Raw genomic sequence first — 16,338 nt, forward strand, 5'->3', positions numbered from 1 at the left:
CTTGTAATGGTCTTTTTTTTGTACAACTATTCAAATCATTTATTTTAAAGCATTTAAATTAGTCTCCTGTGAATTCGTATGAACTACAGAGGCGTGCTTCCTCTGATATTCTGAAGTAAAACATCACAGGCTAATCAGTTTGTTGCTACATCTATTTATAAAATGCAAAAACAGATGCTCACACACAGACACATGATTGACTTTTCACACATTTGGCACAATAATGGTGTACAGAGTTGGTCAGCTCACAGTGTCAGAGCGGCTTTGAGGAAAACCTATTTGTGGAGGATGTATGTCACAGTTTCATCTTCACCACAAATTTCAAATGTTTACTTTCTTTACCAAAAGATGTATCACAATGAAGTGAAGTTATGGAATATTTATTAATCTCTGAATTCAAATGGCCCAATGTTATTAGGAAAAAACTTCAATCCTGCATGAAGATCAATTGACACATTATGGCAAGGAACTTTGTACAACACTTAAAGGAGAACATCAATGTCTTTTTTCCAGATATTTATGTGATATCCCTTAATTTCTGGAGTTTACACACACACAGACAGTACTAGAATAAAAAAAAAATACAAATTTGGCATCAATTCAGATGATGATGTAAACTCGCAGATTGAGTTAAAGACTCATGGAACAGCTCTGCTGAGTTTTCTCTTCTGTGACTCCAAATATTATCATCATGTCTAAATTACAATCTAATATATACAATATATTATTCTGTAAGAGGGGAGTAGGAGAGCTGAAATAAAGTAAATGTTCATTTTAGCTGATGCTATTTTAAAATATGTGTAAATATAAATAGTGTGTCAGTAAACCAGCTATCTTAGTCTTTGGCCAAATGAAGAAGTTCAGTGAGGTTAAACATCCCCTTTGCCTAACTTATACAAATGTGCTAAATTTATCCTCCATTTCCTCTAATTGCTGTTTTGTGGTTGCTACATTTGGATGGGCTTGTAGAAAAAATAAGTCAGCAGTTAAGCAGAAACTGTAGATGTTGCAAAGGAATTTCCTGTTGTATTCCACTGTAGTCCATCTATTGCAGGGATGGCTGGTATGAGCAGGATGTCAGTGCACCATAGAGACAGAGAAACATACAGCGACACACTCTGACATCCACACATATAAACTTCACACAGAAACGTCCCAGCTGACCGAGAGATTTGAACAAAGGAACTTCTTGACATGAAGCGACAGTACCAACAACTGCACCACAGTGATAACATTTTCCTGGACTTTTAACTAATGATTAGCTCGCTGTTGGCATCCTATATTTATAACACCTACACTCCACAAACATTAAGGCAAAGTAAGTAAGCAGGCTTATTTTATCTGTTGTGTTATGCAAAGTGAGACGTGCATGTTCAGATGAAGTCGAGTTAATCATTCTGCCAGCATGCGAATATTGATATTTCAAAGCAGCATATTTTCTCTGACTGTTTAGGATCTGCCTCCTTCAAGCTGGCTTTGTGTTGTGGTGACGCCTCCGATTAAATTCTTTAGCAACATCTTCATTGCAAATGAGACACAGAGATAAGGTTTCTGAGAGTTAGCACAATGAACACGTAACAGTCCATTCTTTATTAAAGCTGTGGTTCTAAGCATCAGAAAGCTTTTGTACTCCCAGTGTTCTGCACAAACTACCACACTGCGTGTGACAGCGATGAACAGCAGGCCCGAATTATACACACACAGTATAAGAGGACATATGGCTGTTTAAATCTACCAAGTTTATGTAATCGTCTAAAGTGAAAATAATGTAGAATGCAATCAAAACAATGCTGAAAGAATTTACAGCTTGCTTGTTGAAGGAACGCGTTTCAAAACACCAACTAAAGACACCCTGCTCTGAAGTTATAGCAGCACAAGCTGTTGGTGACACTGTCACAGGAAATTACATGTAGTTTGTGAAGATGTACGCCTCACAGGAAGTGGGGGTGTTCTATGCTTTTTATAGATTAAACTGAAGTGTACAAAGTGAACAGATATCATACAGCATTTACATATTCCGTCATGTTCCTTCTTATCAGGTAGGCGGGATGAAAGTAGGTCTGTTCAGCGGCACGTAGAAAGTTAGACTCTGATGCTGAAATGGATGTTGAAGAGTTCACTTTCAGTATCTCTCTCTCCACTCTAACACTTACCTTTTTACTGCTTTTTGTCCTCAAACCCATTGGAGGTAAGCTTACACACACACACACACACACACACACACACACACACACACACACACACACACACACACACTTTTTAAATTCAGTTTAACAGGATTTCTGAAATGTACAGTAATTGTACCCCTTTCAAAATAAATTTTTTACTCAGTGTCCTTTGTAGTGAAAAGAACTCACTAACTCCAATTTTCAACTTTAGTCCATATGGAAAGGGCTGACAGAGGCAGGATGGATGTTACTCAGGATTATGGGAGGTGACTCAGACGTATTGTCAGGAGATGAGGTAGAGGAGGCCCAGACATGACAGCTTTAAGGCACCTGAGCAGAAATAAAGTGATCGCACCCAACCTCCACACTGGACGTGTAAGGCACAGCTCTGAATTTTTTGGCATTGCAGTGTGTAGGAAGGGAAATAAGAACACATAGACACACACAAGTAGAGTACATAATCAGATAAAAGTTTGATTTCTTTGATTTATATAAATAATATTTTCTAAAAACAAATTAAAGTGTACCTTTCATTTCTTCATCAGTTCAGTTTGAACCCTTCTGAAACAGGGTGACAACAGTTTTTAACATGAAACCTAAAAACTGCCCACAACCATTTCCTGATGATCTTCAACAGAAAATAGGCAAAGTGGTTTTAAATATGTCAGACCGCACAAACCAGAGTCAGGTGCTTATCACTGACTGCAACTTTAAACTGAAAACAGAGCATCTATAATATGCTTGCAGCATGACTCAGATACCCTGGGATCTGGATACAGTGGGTCTCAGTGGTAGTAAGCTCAACAAGTCCACACATTATCCTTAGATTAGGCAGTCCACCAAGAGGCCTGAATCAGCCAAACCATGACACAGCAAAGCCTTTGTCGATGAGCTGATGATTCCCTGCACACACTGCAGTTTGTGCCTGGGAACTCAATTCGCATAACTTCAGAGCCCCACCTTACACAGCGCTTCTTATAATTGACTTTGAATGTTGGCATTTTGTTCCAGCTCAGACTTCTCAAAAGCCAGTTTGTCCTATTCTAAGGTTTCACCTTTCTGTTCCTTCTCTCTGTTATTACATACGCGATTACTGTTGGTGTCATGCCTCGGGTGTTACTGACCCAACAATGGAGCTTTAGAAATGATGACCATATGTTAAAAGTCCTCACCTCTGTCCATACGTCAGGAAGCAGAGGACTGGAAGAAAAGTCATTCTCATCGCTGTCAGGAGATCAGGTGGAGGAGGGCTAGACAGAGTAGGAAGGCATTTAAGTGTGTGTAATTCACCTCTAAGCTCTATGATAGTTGCTATAGGCTCCACCACTCCACCCTCCGGAAACCTGAATTGGACAAGCAGACGAAAATGGAGAAAAAAGACATCAGTATGTGTGGAAACATGAAAGTATAATACTAATAATACTAATACTACTACTACTAATAATAATAATCATAATCATAATCATAATAATAATGTATTTTTTTAAAAGAAGTATAACCTGGAAGGGAAACATAAGCCACTCCCTCCTACTCGTCTTTCTCTCTCCCTTGCACACCGGTGCGTCAGCTTCAGGCGGACCATCACTGCTGTTTTTCATAAAGTGCTCTCCCCTCGATAAAGAACCCGACGGTCGCGATCAGCTAATGAAGCTTCTGACTGAAAAGGTGAGCCGCTTCTGCTCTGATCTACAATACTGTTTGATCATTAATGAGAACGAGCGCTTCCTGAATTCAAACCGCTTCTGTCTGAATGCCTAACATCTTCTACGCATTGGCTAAAATATTACAGCACCCCAAACCTCTCTTTAAAAGTAACATTAAAATGACTCTATTCTCACGGAACGGTTATGTTTAACCTGAAAACACGTCCACGTGTGACATAATGCTGGCAGGCAGCTGATTGCCTGCATGACTCAACCTTTGTGACACAGTGATTGGTTTCAACATGCCCACAAACCGGTCATTCATCAGCTGCTCTGCAGTCACTTAGTTCCTGTCGAAGATGGACAAAGAAGAGTCAAGTGTCAGTGTTTCTACTATATTCACGTTCTTGTTGTTGCTTTCCCCCATCGTGTCTCTTGAAGGTAAGCTATAAAGCTATACATATGATGGCTCGCACATGTAGGCGGGTTTGATGATCTAACTAAACGAGATTTATATTCTAATGTGAAGCATTCCTGTATGTATGGATACAGTAATATATATATACAACATTTAATTTAACAAAGCAATTTAAAACAATGATGAAACTCAGTGGTAATTTAATGTGTTGTGTGGTGGATGTTGGCAGTGTTAAGGAGAAACAGTCAAACTAGTAAAGACTTTAATATGAATAAAATCCAGATGTTAATGTCCTGGTGGTATTTCTGTTTCTACATAAACTGTTAGACTGTTTTCAACAGTTGTGAACTAAATTATACTACATGTCTTGTGATGGAAGATGATGGAAAAGCAAAACAATCAGTCAACTCATGTAATGGCTTGGTATGCCATTACAACCGAAGCCTTTATAAGGGGTGTTGTGTGTGGGAAAAATAGGTTCTTTCAGCCAAGACCACAGACGATGTAATCCCAAGCCCCACCAGGCTTTAAGTGCATACATTAGCTTGGTTCATTTGTCCTCCCATTCTTAATTAATACACAGTATTTCTGCTGACACTCTACTATTGTACTTATTTGAGGACATGTATTTGTTGGGTTTAAGGCCTTTTTTGTCAGGGAGAAGGTCAAAAGACTACACTGAGCTCACTGTGCGGTGAGCTCTGTCACTTTTGTCTGAAGCTGTGACGTGGCTACTTTTTTCGTAAATGAAATAAAATTTGCTCTTCATGACCTTTTTATGAAGTTAGAAGTGTTTAAAAGGTAGTATAAATTCATAGATATAGTTTTATATTTATTTATTTTGTAAGGACAATGTTGTGCCCTTAAACAGGGGAAATAGTGAGGAGAGGTGAAAGAATGGCACAGACACGCAGCTCTCACTCTCACTCGTCTGTATTGAGTGAAGGAGGCGCGCGAACCCACCTACTGGAGCCCTGAGGCGTTACCAATGGATCGACGCACAATCAACCCAGACAGAACTTTCACTACTTATCTCCCTCTATATTCCCACTGCATATTCTATTCTAAAACAATCAAAGCAACAAATAAAACATTAATAAAGGCATGACATGAAATGTAAGGAACAGAGATCTACAACTCCAAAACTAATCAAATTTATGAATTTATGATCCACCACATACTCCCCCTCAGAATAGATGTTGTCCTCAACATCCAAATGTTTAACATTTAGCACAAACGTGGAGTTATGACCATTAATATCACCAAAACCACATACAATAAACCATTGCATACTATAACTGTTTCTTGTACCTTATATGTACTCTACAAAAATAGTTTCACAAGCTGGAACTCTTTTCATACATTCTTTAGTGTGGGTTATTACCCAAAGTCTTTCAGTGTTCTCATACAGTCTGTATGAATTACAATGTCCATGCAGTTACATTAACACAGTCTGCTGCTGGCTTGTAAACAAAGTCCTTTTAGTGCAGCTCGTCAAAGCAGTCACTCTCTCTTTTGACAAATGTCCATGAAAGTGATACAAGTGGCCGTAGCCATGTGGTGTGCTTTGGATGTGTGTGTTAAGCTGCAAGCACAATATGAATCAGTTCAATGTCAAGTCACTTTGAATATGAATTCTGTGTTAAACAGTCCATTTACTTGTGGTTGGTGTGGAGTGTAAGTACATTGTCTCTGTTCAGTAATGTGTTTTGTGTGTGATCACAATGTTTCTTTTCACTCAAGTCCATACAGTTATCAGTGGCAGTATGAATGAACAGTCCGTGGAACCATGAAGTGTGTATGATGTGATGGTGTTCTCAGGTTATAACAAGCTGGTGAACCAAGCCGATCATATGTGAAGATCTTTGGTGGCTTGCACTCTCTACTCGGTCGCTGACGCTCTTGCTCACTGGTCCTGCTGTGTTTGTCTGGAACAGGTACAGGAACAGGTTCCTCCACTGATGGTTCCTCCACATAATTTTCCTCTTGGTCAGGTAGTTGTTCACATTGGTTCAGTACTTCATGTTCATTCTCGGGCTCAGATGACATGTTTTCCACTGTTTGAAGGTGTTTGGCTGGTTCATCAGTGCTCATAGGATTCAGTGTCGGAGGGTAAAGTGGCTCAAATGGCTGCTGAGATGACACTGGATAGTACTCATCATCGTCATCCTCTTCCTCAGCTTGTTCCACTTCCTCACTTGTCTCCACAGCTCTTTTTCTTGTTCATGGTCGCACTTCAGTTTCAACAGGCAGATGGTCACATGGCAGAAGAAGATTGCGATGCAATATTCTTGATCTCCCTTTTGCTTTCTCAGGTCTGAGTTCATAAACTGGGATATCTCTGCTGACCTGACGAACGACTGTGTGAACCACATCCTCCCAGTGGTTCCTCAGCTTGCCTGGACCTCCTCGAGGTGTCATGTTCCTTATTAAAACACGATCACCTGGCTGTAATACTGAGCTCTTCACCTTGCGGTCATAATGTCTTTTACTTCTTACAGCTGCTTTATGAGCGTTTTCTCTGGTGATCTCATATGCTTCTTCCATGCCTTGTTTCCATTTTACCATGTAGTCATGATGATTGCCATCTCCTTGTTTTGAGGTCAAGCTGAACAGCATGTCGATTGGCAATCGTGGGGAGCGTCCGTATAACAAGTAAAAAGGGGAAAATCCAGTTACCTCGCTGCGGGTACAATTGTAGGCATAAATCAGTTTGTTAAGCGAGTCCTTCCAGTTAGTTTTCTGACTCTCTGAGAGTGTTTTCAGCATCTGGAGTAGTGTCCTATTAAACCGCTCCACCTGTCCGTTCCCTTGGGGATGGTAGGGAGTAGTCCTGGACCCAGCAACTCCACAGTAGTTTTTCAGTTGTGCAAACAGATGATTTTCAAATTCAGCACCTTGATCATGATGTATTCGTGCTGGAAAGCCAAATCTTAAAGCATAGTCATTAAAGATTTTGTCTGCAGCCGTTTTACCTGATTTGGAAGTTGTGGCATACGCTTGGGCGAAGCGTGTGAAATGGTCAATGACTACAAGGATGTATTCATAACCCCCTTTGCACTTGTCAAGGTGCAGGAAATCAATTGAGACAAGTTCAAATGGTTGAGTAGTGACAATATTAGTCAGTGGTGCTCTGCTCTCATGACACGGCTTCTTCTGTTTTATGCAAACACACCTTCTGGTCACATAATCCTCTACTTCCCGTTGCATATAGGGCCAGTAAAACCGGTCCCGTATCAGTGACAATGTTCTCGCTACACCTTGATGGCCCATTTCATCATGTAGCTCCTTTAGTACAGTACTTTTGTGTATTTCTGGTAGGACCAACTGTTTTCTGTTTGCTGTTTTTCTGTGCAAGATCCCATTGTCATCCATCTCCAATTTGTCCCACTCCCTCAGGAGACATATGATCTGTGGGCTGAGTTTTCTTAGTTCTGAACGTGATGGTTTGTCCTGTGTTAGTTTGGACTGAATTACAGGTCCAATAGTCGGATCACTTCTCTGGTCCTGTTTGATCTGGCCTTTTGTCAGTGGAATGATGGAAACATCTGTGGCAATGGCTGAACACCTGGCTGAGACACCCATGGACCATGACACATTGGAGTCATCCTGCCTTTCCACTGCCTGTGTGGTTGCTCCAATTACATCATATGCCATTTCCTCTGTGCATTCATTCATAAACGTTTCCATGTCCACTGGCATCCTTGAGAGGCTGTCTGCATCCACATTTTCCTTACCGGGGCGATATTTAATCGTGAAGTGGAAATCTGCCAGTTCTGCTACCCATCGACACCCTGTTGCATTCAGTTTGGCAGTGGACAGTACATAGGTAAGTGGATTATTGTCGGTGTACACGGTGAAGAATGGTGCATAATATAGGTAATCACGGAATTTTTCTGTGATAGCCCACTTCAGAGCAAGAAACTCTAACTTGCCTGAATGCAGATGGTAATTCTTCTCAGCTGCAGTCAAAGTGCGGGAACCATAAGCAATCACACGAAGCTTTCCATTCTGCTTTTGGTACAACACGGCACCTAATCCCTGGTTTGACGCATCAGTGTGGAGGGTGAACGGCTGTGAAAATTCTGGAAAGCCTAGAACGGGGATGAGTTAGACAGTCTATCAACTGTTCTAGTGCTAACTGGTGCATGTCAGTCCACTCAATAGGTGTACTCGAAGGGACACTACACCTGTTTCGCTTTGTTTGCCACTTTAATCTTGTGTTTCGCTGGGTCTCAGCATCTGCAGCTCCCTTGAGCAAGTCATACAGAGGATTTGCAATTCTGGCAAAATCCTTGATGTATTGTCTGTAATAACTTAATAGGCCCAACATCGCTCTTAGTTCACCAACAGTACCTGGCCGTTTGTTTTTCAAAGCTGTCACAGCAGCGGTGTCTGCGGGGTCTATCCTGCTTCCCTCTGCTGACACAATCCTGCCAAGGTACCTCACTTCTGTCCTGAACAGGTCGCACTTCCTTGATTTGAGTTTGATTCCGTACTCCCTGAGTCAGCGCAGCACTTTCCTGACATCCTCAACATGATCCTCAAACGTTCTGCTAAAGACAAGGACATCATCGAGGTAAGGCACACATATTTCATCCCTTAACCCTTCTAAGCACTCCTCCATGCAGCGTTGAAATGCTGCTGGAGCATTCATCAGTCCAAATGGGATTCTGACCCACTCATACAGGCCCCAGGGGGTCACAAAAGCTGTTAGGTGTTTACTGTCTTTGCCCATGAACCCCTGGTGGTATGCTTTACCCTGGTCCAGTAAAGAAAAGAGAGTGTTGCCACCTAAGTTGTCCATGATGTCTTGTACTCTGGGAATGGGGTGGCGGTCTGGGTGCGTCTTCCTATTCAGCTCTCGGTAGTCAATACACAAGCGCAGTGTACCGTCTTTTTTTCTCACACAGACTACCGGAGAGGAGTAAGATGAGTTAGATTTTTCCACCCACCCCTGAGCTATTAGGTCCTGTAGGTAGTTTTTCATTTCCTGATACAAGGGTTTTGGTACAGAGAGATAAGTCCGTGTGACTGGCTCATTATCTTTCAATGAAATGTTCATTTGCAAGTTTTCAACACAGCCTATGTCATCATCAGATTTAGAGAATGACTCTGATTCTTCTCTTAACATCTGACTAACAGCTTGTCTCTGGTGGTCATTCAGGTGAGTCAAGTCGACAGGTGGGTCCCATTGTTCACTTTTAGGTGTGTTCTCACCTGAGCTCTTAGCCTGGATGGGACAGACTGATGCAGTAGGAAGGCAGTCAGTTTTGAATACATTAGCAGGATATATTGATGCAACAGACTGCACAGTTCCAATAACAGTCCTACTTGGCAGTGTGATGTCATGGCTAGTGGGATTTTGTACACTAATGACAATTTTTGGTGTCATACCAGTCTTTACTAAAACAAGGGTATCACAGAACTCGAGTCCTTCAGGCCACTGTGGGTTCTCATGAGGCTCGAAGATCAGGGTTCTATCTTCTTTGAAAGGTGGGGCTTGCACTCGACACTCGATTTGGAGGGAGCTGTGTTTAGGCACTTCAACTCTCTCATTTGTTGTTCTTACACTGTGCTCACATGGCTGTCCCACTGTCACTGCATTAACAAAAGCTCTTGCCCTACTCTTTCTGAGGTGAGGAAAAGCTACTTTTACTGTTTTCATGAGTTTCTCTTTATTCTTATTGTTTGTCTGATCCTGTACTCTGTTTGCAACTAGGTGTGAAATCACATTAAAGCCAATTATGGGGCATGACTGTTGGTTGCCTTTTAATACTAACACAGGTATTAGCAGATCTTCATCATTAGCAGTAAGTCTGAAGCTTACCTCGAGCCAACCAATATATGGTATTTCCGTCCCATTGGCTGCTTCAAGTTGCAGTGGTTCAAGTGGGTCTACTAGTTCTGCTATATCTCTTAGTTGGACATCAGGCAAATGGGTCTGTTTCCAGGCCGCATCTACAGCACAAATTTGTGAACCTGTGTCCCAAAGTGCCTGGATTCTTTGGTTGTGCAGAAAGCACTGAATGAGACATTTCTCTCCTACAAGCTCTTTTACAGTAGGCGTCTTCACTGAATTACTTCTTTTCCTACACTTTGGTTTGCAACTTGACTGTGTTTCCGGTTTCTTAATAGATGAACATGTATATGGCTTACAGTATCTTTTGTGCACAGACCAGTGTGTCTCTTGACAGTCTTTTGAGCAGTACAATGTTATTTTACAAACAGAACAACATTTTAACTTCATATTCTCTTCCTTTCCTTCACAGTTAGCACAATATTGGGACTTTTCAATGCTGTCGGTTGCCCCATGTCCCGTGGGAGCAACCTCCCTTAGTTTAAAGGGCTCCCTTTATCTGATTTGGTCAGTCTAGGTGCTTTACAACCTGCACGGAAATGCTCACTACTCCCACACCTAAAACAATGCTGACAATATTCCTCACCTGCCTGCACACATGCAAAACATCTGGGGCGGTGACGTGGTGAGGGATAATATCGCTGTGGTGCAAATCTTTGTTGAAACTGTGCTGTCCCATGCACATGCCCAGGTCCATGTGCTGAGTGGTATTCCTGTGCTGCTGCAGGAGGGTGCTGGTGGTAAAATGGCATGCAGTTTTGTTCAGCCTTAATGGGGAAAGGCTGCTGAGGTGCTGGGGTTGTCTTTTGAATGGTTTCTCTGATTTGGGAAACTTCAGCCCTCAAGTCTTTCAGCAGTACCATGTCAGCACGCATTTCTTTTATTTCTGTTAGAAGATCAGGGGGTGGAGGAGCTGGTTTCTCTTGGGCTGTGCTTCTCTTTCCCACTGGGGAATCATTAGACTGGACAGTATTTACAGCTGTTACTCGTGATGGAGCGGCGTGTTTCTTTTTGTCCTGTCTTTCCTTTTCATTTGCGACTGCGATATTTACCTTCTCGAGCAATAACTCATCTGAAGTATTTGTTTGCAGGAGGTAAGGTTGCAGGTCACTTTTAATATCGTCATTCTGAAGACCAGTCAGGACAGTATGCATGAAAAGGCTCTGGACTAGTGCTGGGTCATACTTTAGACTGGACTCAACCTCCTGAGAAGCAAACAGGATTTTCTGTCTCAAGTCCATTGTCCTGATCAAGAAATTTTGGGGTGTCTCTTTACTACTCTGAACCTCAGAGGTAAGTTGTTTGTATAACTCTGTGGCACCTTTCTCCTGGTAATGAGACCTGAGAATTCTCCTAAGAGCAGGTAATGTGAGGTTTTCTTTTCCTTCAAGATAACTCCTTAGCTGCAAGCCTGGCGTGATAGCACGAATTACAGCATCAGTGATTTCTGATTCTGGGTAGCCTCTATTGATCCCGCTTTCAATTTGTCTGGCCAGACTAGAAAATGTCAGCCTGTCTTTTTGCCCCGGCTCTATTTGGCCTGATATCTTAAAATCTTTGCGCCACATGGAACTGTTTGGTGCTGTTGGAACAATGTTTCTCATTGGGGTGCGAGGACTTAAGGCAGGATTCATGCTATTCTTCGTCAAGTCATGCATTTCACCCTCTTTTTGTTGTAAGAGCAGTCTTAATGTCCCTATCTCCTCCTGGCTACTTTCTTGGTCCTGAACAGCTGGGTCCACTGTTTCATTCACACTTTGTTTTTTATCCATTTGTATGTCACTTATAATGTCCTGGACATTAAGAAGTTCTGACATACCTTCGTCCTCTCGGGTAGCCAGCTCTGTGCGTTCAAGGTGCTTAACTAAATGTGAGACTAGCTGACTGTGCGTTTTATTAATCACAAACTCTTTTCCTGGTCCGGAGATTTGAAGTACATCACATAATTTAATCAGCTGCTCTAAGGTCAGTTGATACAGTGTTCCTTTAATCTCCAGCTCTAGCGTTTCTAATTCAGACTCCATGTTGTCAGAGGAGTTAGCACAAGCAGTCAGCTGAGAAATGATCAGACTTAGTTGGCTTTTACTGCCCCCTAGTGGTCACTTTTCACTTCAGGATACAGACACCAATGTAGGTCTAGCAATGCCTCTGCTGCTTCGCTATGCTCCTTTCTGATACTTGGGTCGTCTGGGGGGGATGATCAACGAGAGGATTTCTCTTACAGGTCAGGGATGGTCCTCAAATCAATCATCCCAGCGGTGCCTCCAAATGTTGTGCCCTTAAACAGGGGAAATAGTGAGGAGAGGTGAAAGAACGGCACAGACACGCAGCTCTCACTCTCACTCGTCTGTATTGAGTGAAGGAGGCGCGCGAACCCACCTACTGGAGCCCTGAGGCGTTACCAATGGATCGACGCACAATCAACCCAGACAGAACTTTCACTACTTATCTCCCTCTATATTCCCACTGCATATTCTATTCTAAAACAATCAAAGCAACAAATAAAACATTAATAAAGGCATGACATGAAATGTAAGGAACAGAGATGTACAACTCCAAAACTAATCAAATTTATGAATTTATGATCCACCACAACAACACCAGTGAATGATTATTTGAAAATACTTGACTTTTTAAGCAGGATGTGTGTATTTATTTTTCCTCCTAAGGTCAGTTACATGTGGTCGGATCACTTCAGCCTATCGTGGCCGCTCCAGGTGATGATGTCATCCTGCCATGTCACATGGAGCCAAAGTTTAATGTGGCGGGGCTGACGGTGGAGTGGTCGAGGCCCGATCGTCGTCCTGACCCCAACGACCGTCTGAGTCGAGTGGAATATGTTCATCTTTACAGAGACGCCCGTGAGGTCCCCGACATGAAGATCCCATCGTACATCGGGAGGACGGCGTTGTTCACAGACGGCCTGAGAGAAGGAAACATCTCACTAAGAATCACTAATGTGATACAAGAAGATGAAGGAAGATACAGATGTTTCATCCCAAAGTTAAAGAGTCAAACAAAGTCTTCAATTGTTCGTCTGATTGTTGGTGAGCTAGACTGAAAATACTTTTGTTGTTTGGTTTCAAACTTGCCTTAAAGACCAGTGTGCTTGGGGATTTTTTTTACCAACAACTTAATTTGCTTTTGCTCCTTAAAAACATCTGAATATTATTATGTGGTAACTAATTTCAAATCTTCTGTTCTCAAATTCAGCTGAAACTGTGACAACAGAGACACCGCTGCATCCTGAAACTCTCTCAACTCCTCATCCGATGGATGAGTTTCACAGTAAAGGTGAGAACATGAGGAACAAATCAAGATAATTAAAAAGTCTTAAAATGGATCTAAATCACCTTTATGATGTGGTTTTCTCTCACTGATGGCAGCCTCTCTGTGTAGTCCTCAAAATGTTTAACGTAAGCAGCTTTTATTTTGAAGCACATACAGGAAGTGTAGTGTAATATCCTGGGGGCAGCTCTGTAGATCTCTTTTATTTATTTCTGTGAAGCAGTAAATGTATCAGTTATTCTCTTGTGGGTTTTGGCAAAGTCATGTTTGCTGCCCTGAGAAATCTGGGACTCGTAGTATCAGGACTGATATCTCAGTAATTCTAACTTTATTTCATTGTTATGTAACTTCATGTAACTTCTGTGCTTGATAGTTTAATAAATGTGACATGTCATGTTGTGTCTTACAGTAGATCTCATCTCTGTTTGGTTTTTCCTGGCAGGTGGTTTGTCCCATCGGAGCCGACTGATCCCACTTGTGGTTTTCTGTGTTTTTATTCTGCTCTGTGTCGCAGTCGCAGGACGCTGGTTCACTGAGTTGAAGCATTGAAAAACAGAAGTATGTGTAAGTCTTAAATCTTAAATATTTATGCATTTACCTCATGGCTGAAGGATGGAAATGAAGGAAAATTGTTTGTGTGTCTGTTCTTTCTTACTCCAGCTTGCGAGTGCAGCTTTGTAGGTGGCTTAATCTTGGACACATGGGAAACATTAACAGAGGTGAAAGCATCACCCACTTCACAACAACAACCATCATTGGTGCCAAAGTTGACTTTTGGGATCAAACTTCAAAAGCGTGAGGACCTACAATTTTGATGCCTTGCTCATGGGCACATTGGAAACATTAAGAGAGGAGAAAGTGCCAACTTCTTACTTACGTTTAGATGTTTCTTATTTGTTTGAGGAGCCGAAGAACTTTCCCAGCCTCCTGTGGGCACAGTGGGCCTGCAGCAGGTGAATTTCATGACGTCCTGCAGTCTGTTTGTACCTGAATTTTACTTTTAAGCCCTGTGATGATGCCTGAGATTGTATGGCTGGTCTGGTGACTTCCAAAGGGTTTAACCACAGAAATAACATCCATTACTTGAGTCAAAGCCGACCTCTGGCAAACATATGGACAATTTGTGTCACAACTGTGAAGTATCAGGTTGTACTGCAGCACTAAGACTGAAATTGTTTTGTGAGACTTTGATCAAATCTTAATAACCTCACATATAAATTCTCTTGCATGTGAGGTTGTTTACAAAGAAACACTTAAGTCTAATTGGATGTCCTTTCACGAGAGCTAGATCTGAAGTGCTTTAAATGTTCTTGCATTTATACCTGCGTTAGTTTGAACTTTGAGCTGAGTAGCTTGTGGGAACATGAAATGCTAGTTTAGATACTAAAATAAATACCTGTTTAAGGTATTTATTTTCTCTTTCGGACAGCTTGGAGCTAAAGGTGCTTTCCATGTGTCTGTTTTGTTAAAGTTCCTAACTGTCACTCTGACATACTGATTGTTTTGTCAAGCTCAACTTTCTGCTTCCTTCTTACGGAAGGAATATCCAATATATAGTTCTGTTGTTTTAGGCTTTATCCTATTTTAAAATGGCTCTTAAAGAAATGTGAGTCTTCTCTTTGGAACATTGTTTTTTATAGTTTGAACCTTTTGTTTATTCTGCACTTTCAAACTAATTAAATTGAAATTTGAAGCAAAGTGTTTCTTGACAAATTCTTCTCAGATAAAGTTCATTTGCAAAGGATTTCAGTGTGTTTGGATCATTTATTCAGTGACTAACATCTGTGCTGGAGTTCAGCCTTAAAATCACATAATAATAGTTGTGTTGTTGTGTTATCATCAGAGGTCAGCAATGTGGTTCAGTCCACACAAAGGTCATCCACATGAGAACATGCCGACCTGAGCTGTTCGTTAGATTAGCTCAGCATGACATCAGTGTTTCATCCAACAGCAGTACAGCAGGGGCTGATTCACGCTTTCATTTATGCCTGTACTGAAGTAAAAACGTGTTACAGATTTATGTTTCACTAAAAGTGAAATCTCAGCTGTTATTGGAGGATACTTTTACTGAAGGACAAGATTTACCTTCCAATGCTCTGTCACCTCACCTTATTTATTTTTATTATTATTATTTATTTTTATTATTTTTTATTTTACTTGATAAAACTGATGTTTTCTAATTTTGTCTTCCCCCCCCCCAAAAAAAAAATAAAAATAACGAGACAAATAAACCTAAACCACAATCATAACGGAATAAATCATGAACTGAAGCTGATAGCTGTGACTCAAGATACTGAAAAATGTGACCGCCATCGCCTTTGACCCAAAGTCTGTTTGAGGTTTTAAGTTTTATTTAAGAATACAAAGAATATCTGGATATATATAATAACTCTCTGTTGTACTACAAATCACAGCAAATGATTTTCCATTATATTTATAGACAAAGGAAGTACTCTAGCCTATATATAGATTTTACAGTTTCTGTTTACATGGGTATCCTTCCACTCGAGAGGAAAAATATTTGGTTTTGTTCAGCCTGTGGGTGGGGGCAGCACAGAAAACATAAGAAAGCCTACTGCTTGTTAAGGTATGATCGGGTGAGCAGCCCACAGTCTGCCCTCATTTTTTTTAAACAAATGTTTCTAACACAGCCCGCTGGAAAAACAAAATGCCTGTGTGTGCATTGACCAGATTATATAGTCAGAGATGTAACACACAGGTTTCACACAGGGTCACATTGGGATCCAGAGCTCATACGCATTCACTCACACAGTCTCAAACAATACAGGAATACTTTGCCTTACATGTGTGACGTATTGGTCCTTCTTCAGATTCCTCTCATTGATCTGAAGTGCCTCACAAACACATTGTTCAAACCTGCTCTTACATTGTATGTACTAACTGTATATGGTTGGCACAGATGTCCACTGCCACAAGCAAATTTTTCCAGCTTGGGAAATC

General features: G+C 41.3%; 1 protein-coding gene across 2 annotated transcripts; it reads left to right on the plus strand.

Annotated features, from left to right (window-relative positions):
• Nucleotides 1–1,966: 1,966 nt before the first annotated feature.
• LOC102079751 (myelin-oligodendrocyte glycoprotein) lies at nt 1,967–15,121 on the plus strand. Of its 2 annotated transcripts, none has more exons than XM_005463707.3 (5): nt 1,967–2,188; nt 12,759–13,136; nt 13,303–13,383; nt 13,820–13,941; nt 14,038–15,121. In XM_005463707.3, exons 1-4 carry the CDS (start codon nt 2,101–2,103, stop codon nt 13,924–13,926), a joined length of 654 nt encoding a protein of 217 aa, XP_005463764.1. In that variant the 5' UTR covers nt 1,967–2,100; the 3' UTR covers nt 13,927–13,941; nt 14,038–15,121. The 2 variants fall into 2 exon arrangements, with proteins under 2 accessions (XP_005463764.1, XP_005463763.1); XM_005463706.4 differs by having other exon boundaries at nt 1,969–2,188; nt 13,820–13,935.
• Nucleotides 15,122–16,338: the final 1,217 nt, after the last annotated feature.

The sequence above is a fragment of the Oreochromis niloticus genome, linkage group LG3 (assembly GCF_001858045.2).
Source record: "Oreochromis niloticus isolate F11D_XX linkage group LG3, O_niloticus_UMD_NMBU, whole genome shotgun sequence".
Classification (NCBI taxonomy): domain Eukaryota; kingdom Metazoa; phylum Chordata; class Actinopteri; order Cichliformes; family Cichlidae; genus Oreochromis; species Oreochromis niloticus.

Coding starts and splice junctions, on each gene's coding strand:
- LOC102079751 (XM_005463707.3), top strand. CDS start 2,101: ATGGATGTTGAAGAGTTCACTTTCAGTATCTCTCTCTCCACTCTAACA. Junction 2,189..12,758: donor TGTCCTCAAACCCATTGGAG/GTAAGCTTACAC, acceptor TTTCCTCCTAAG/GTCAGTTACATGTGGTCGGA. Junction 13,384..13,819: donor GGATGAGTTTCACAGTAAAG/GTGAGAACATGA, acceptor TTTTCCTGGCAG/GTGGTTTGTCCCATCGGAGC.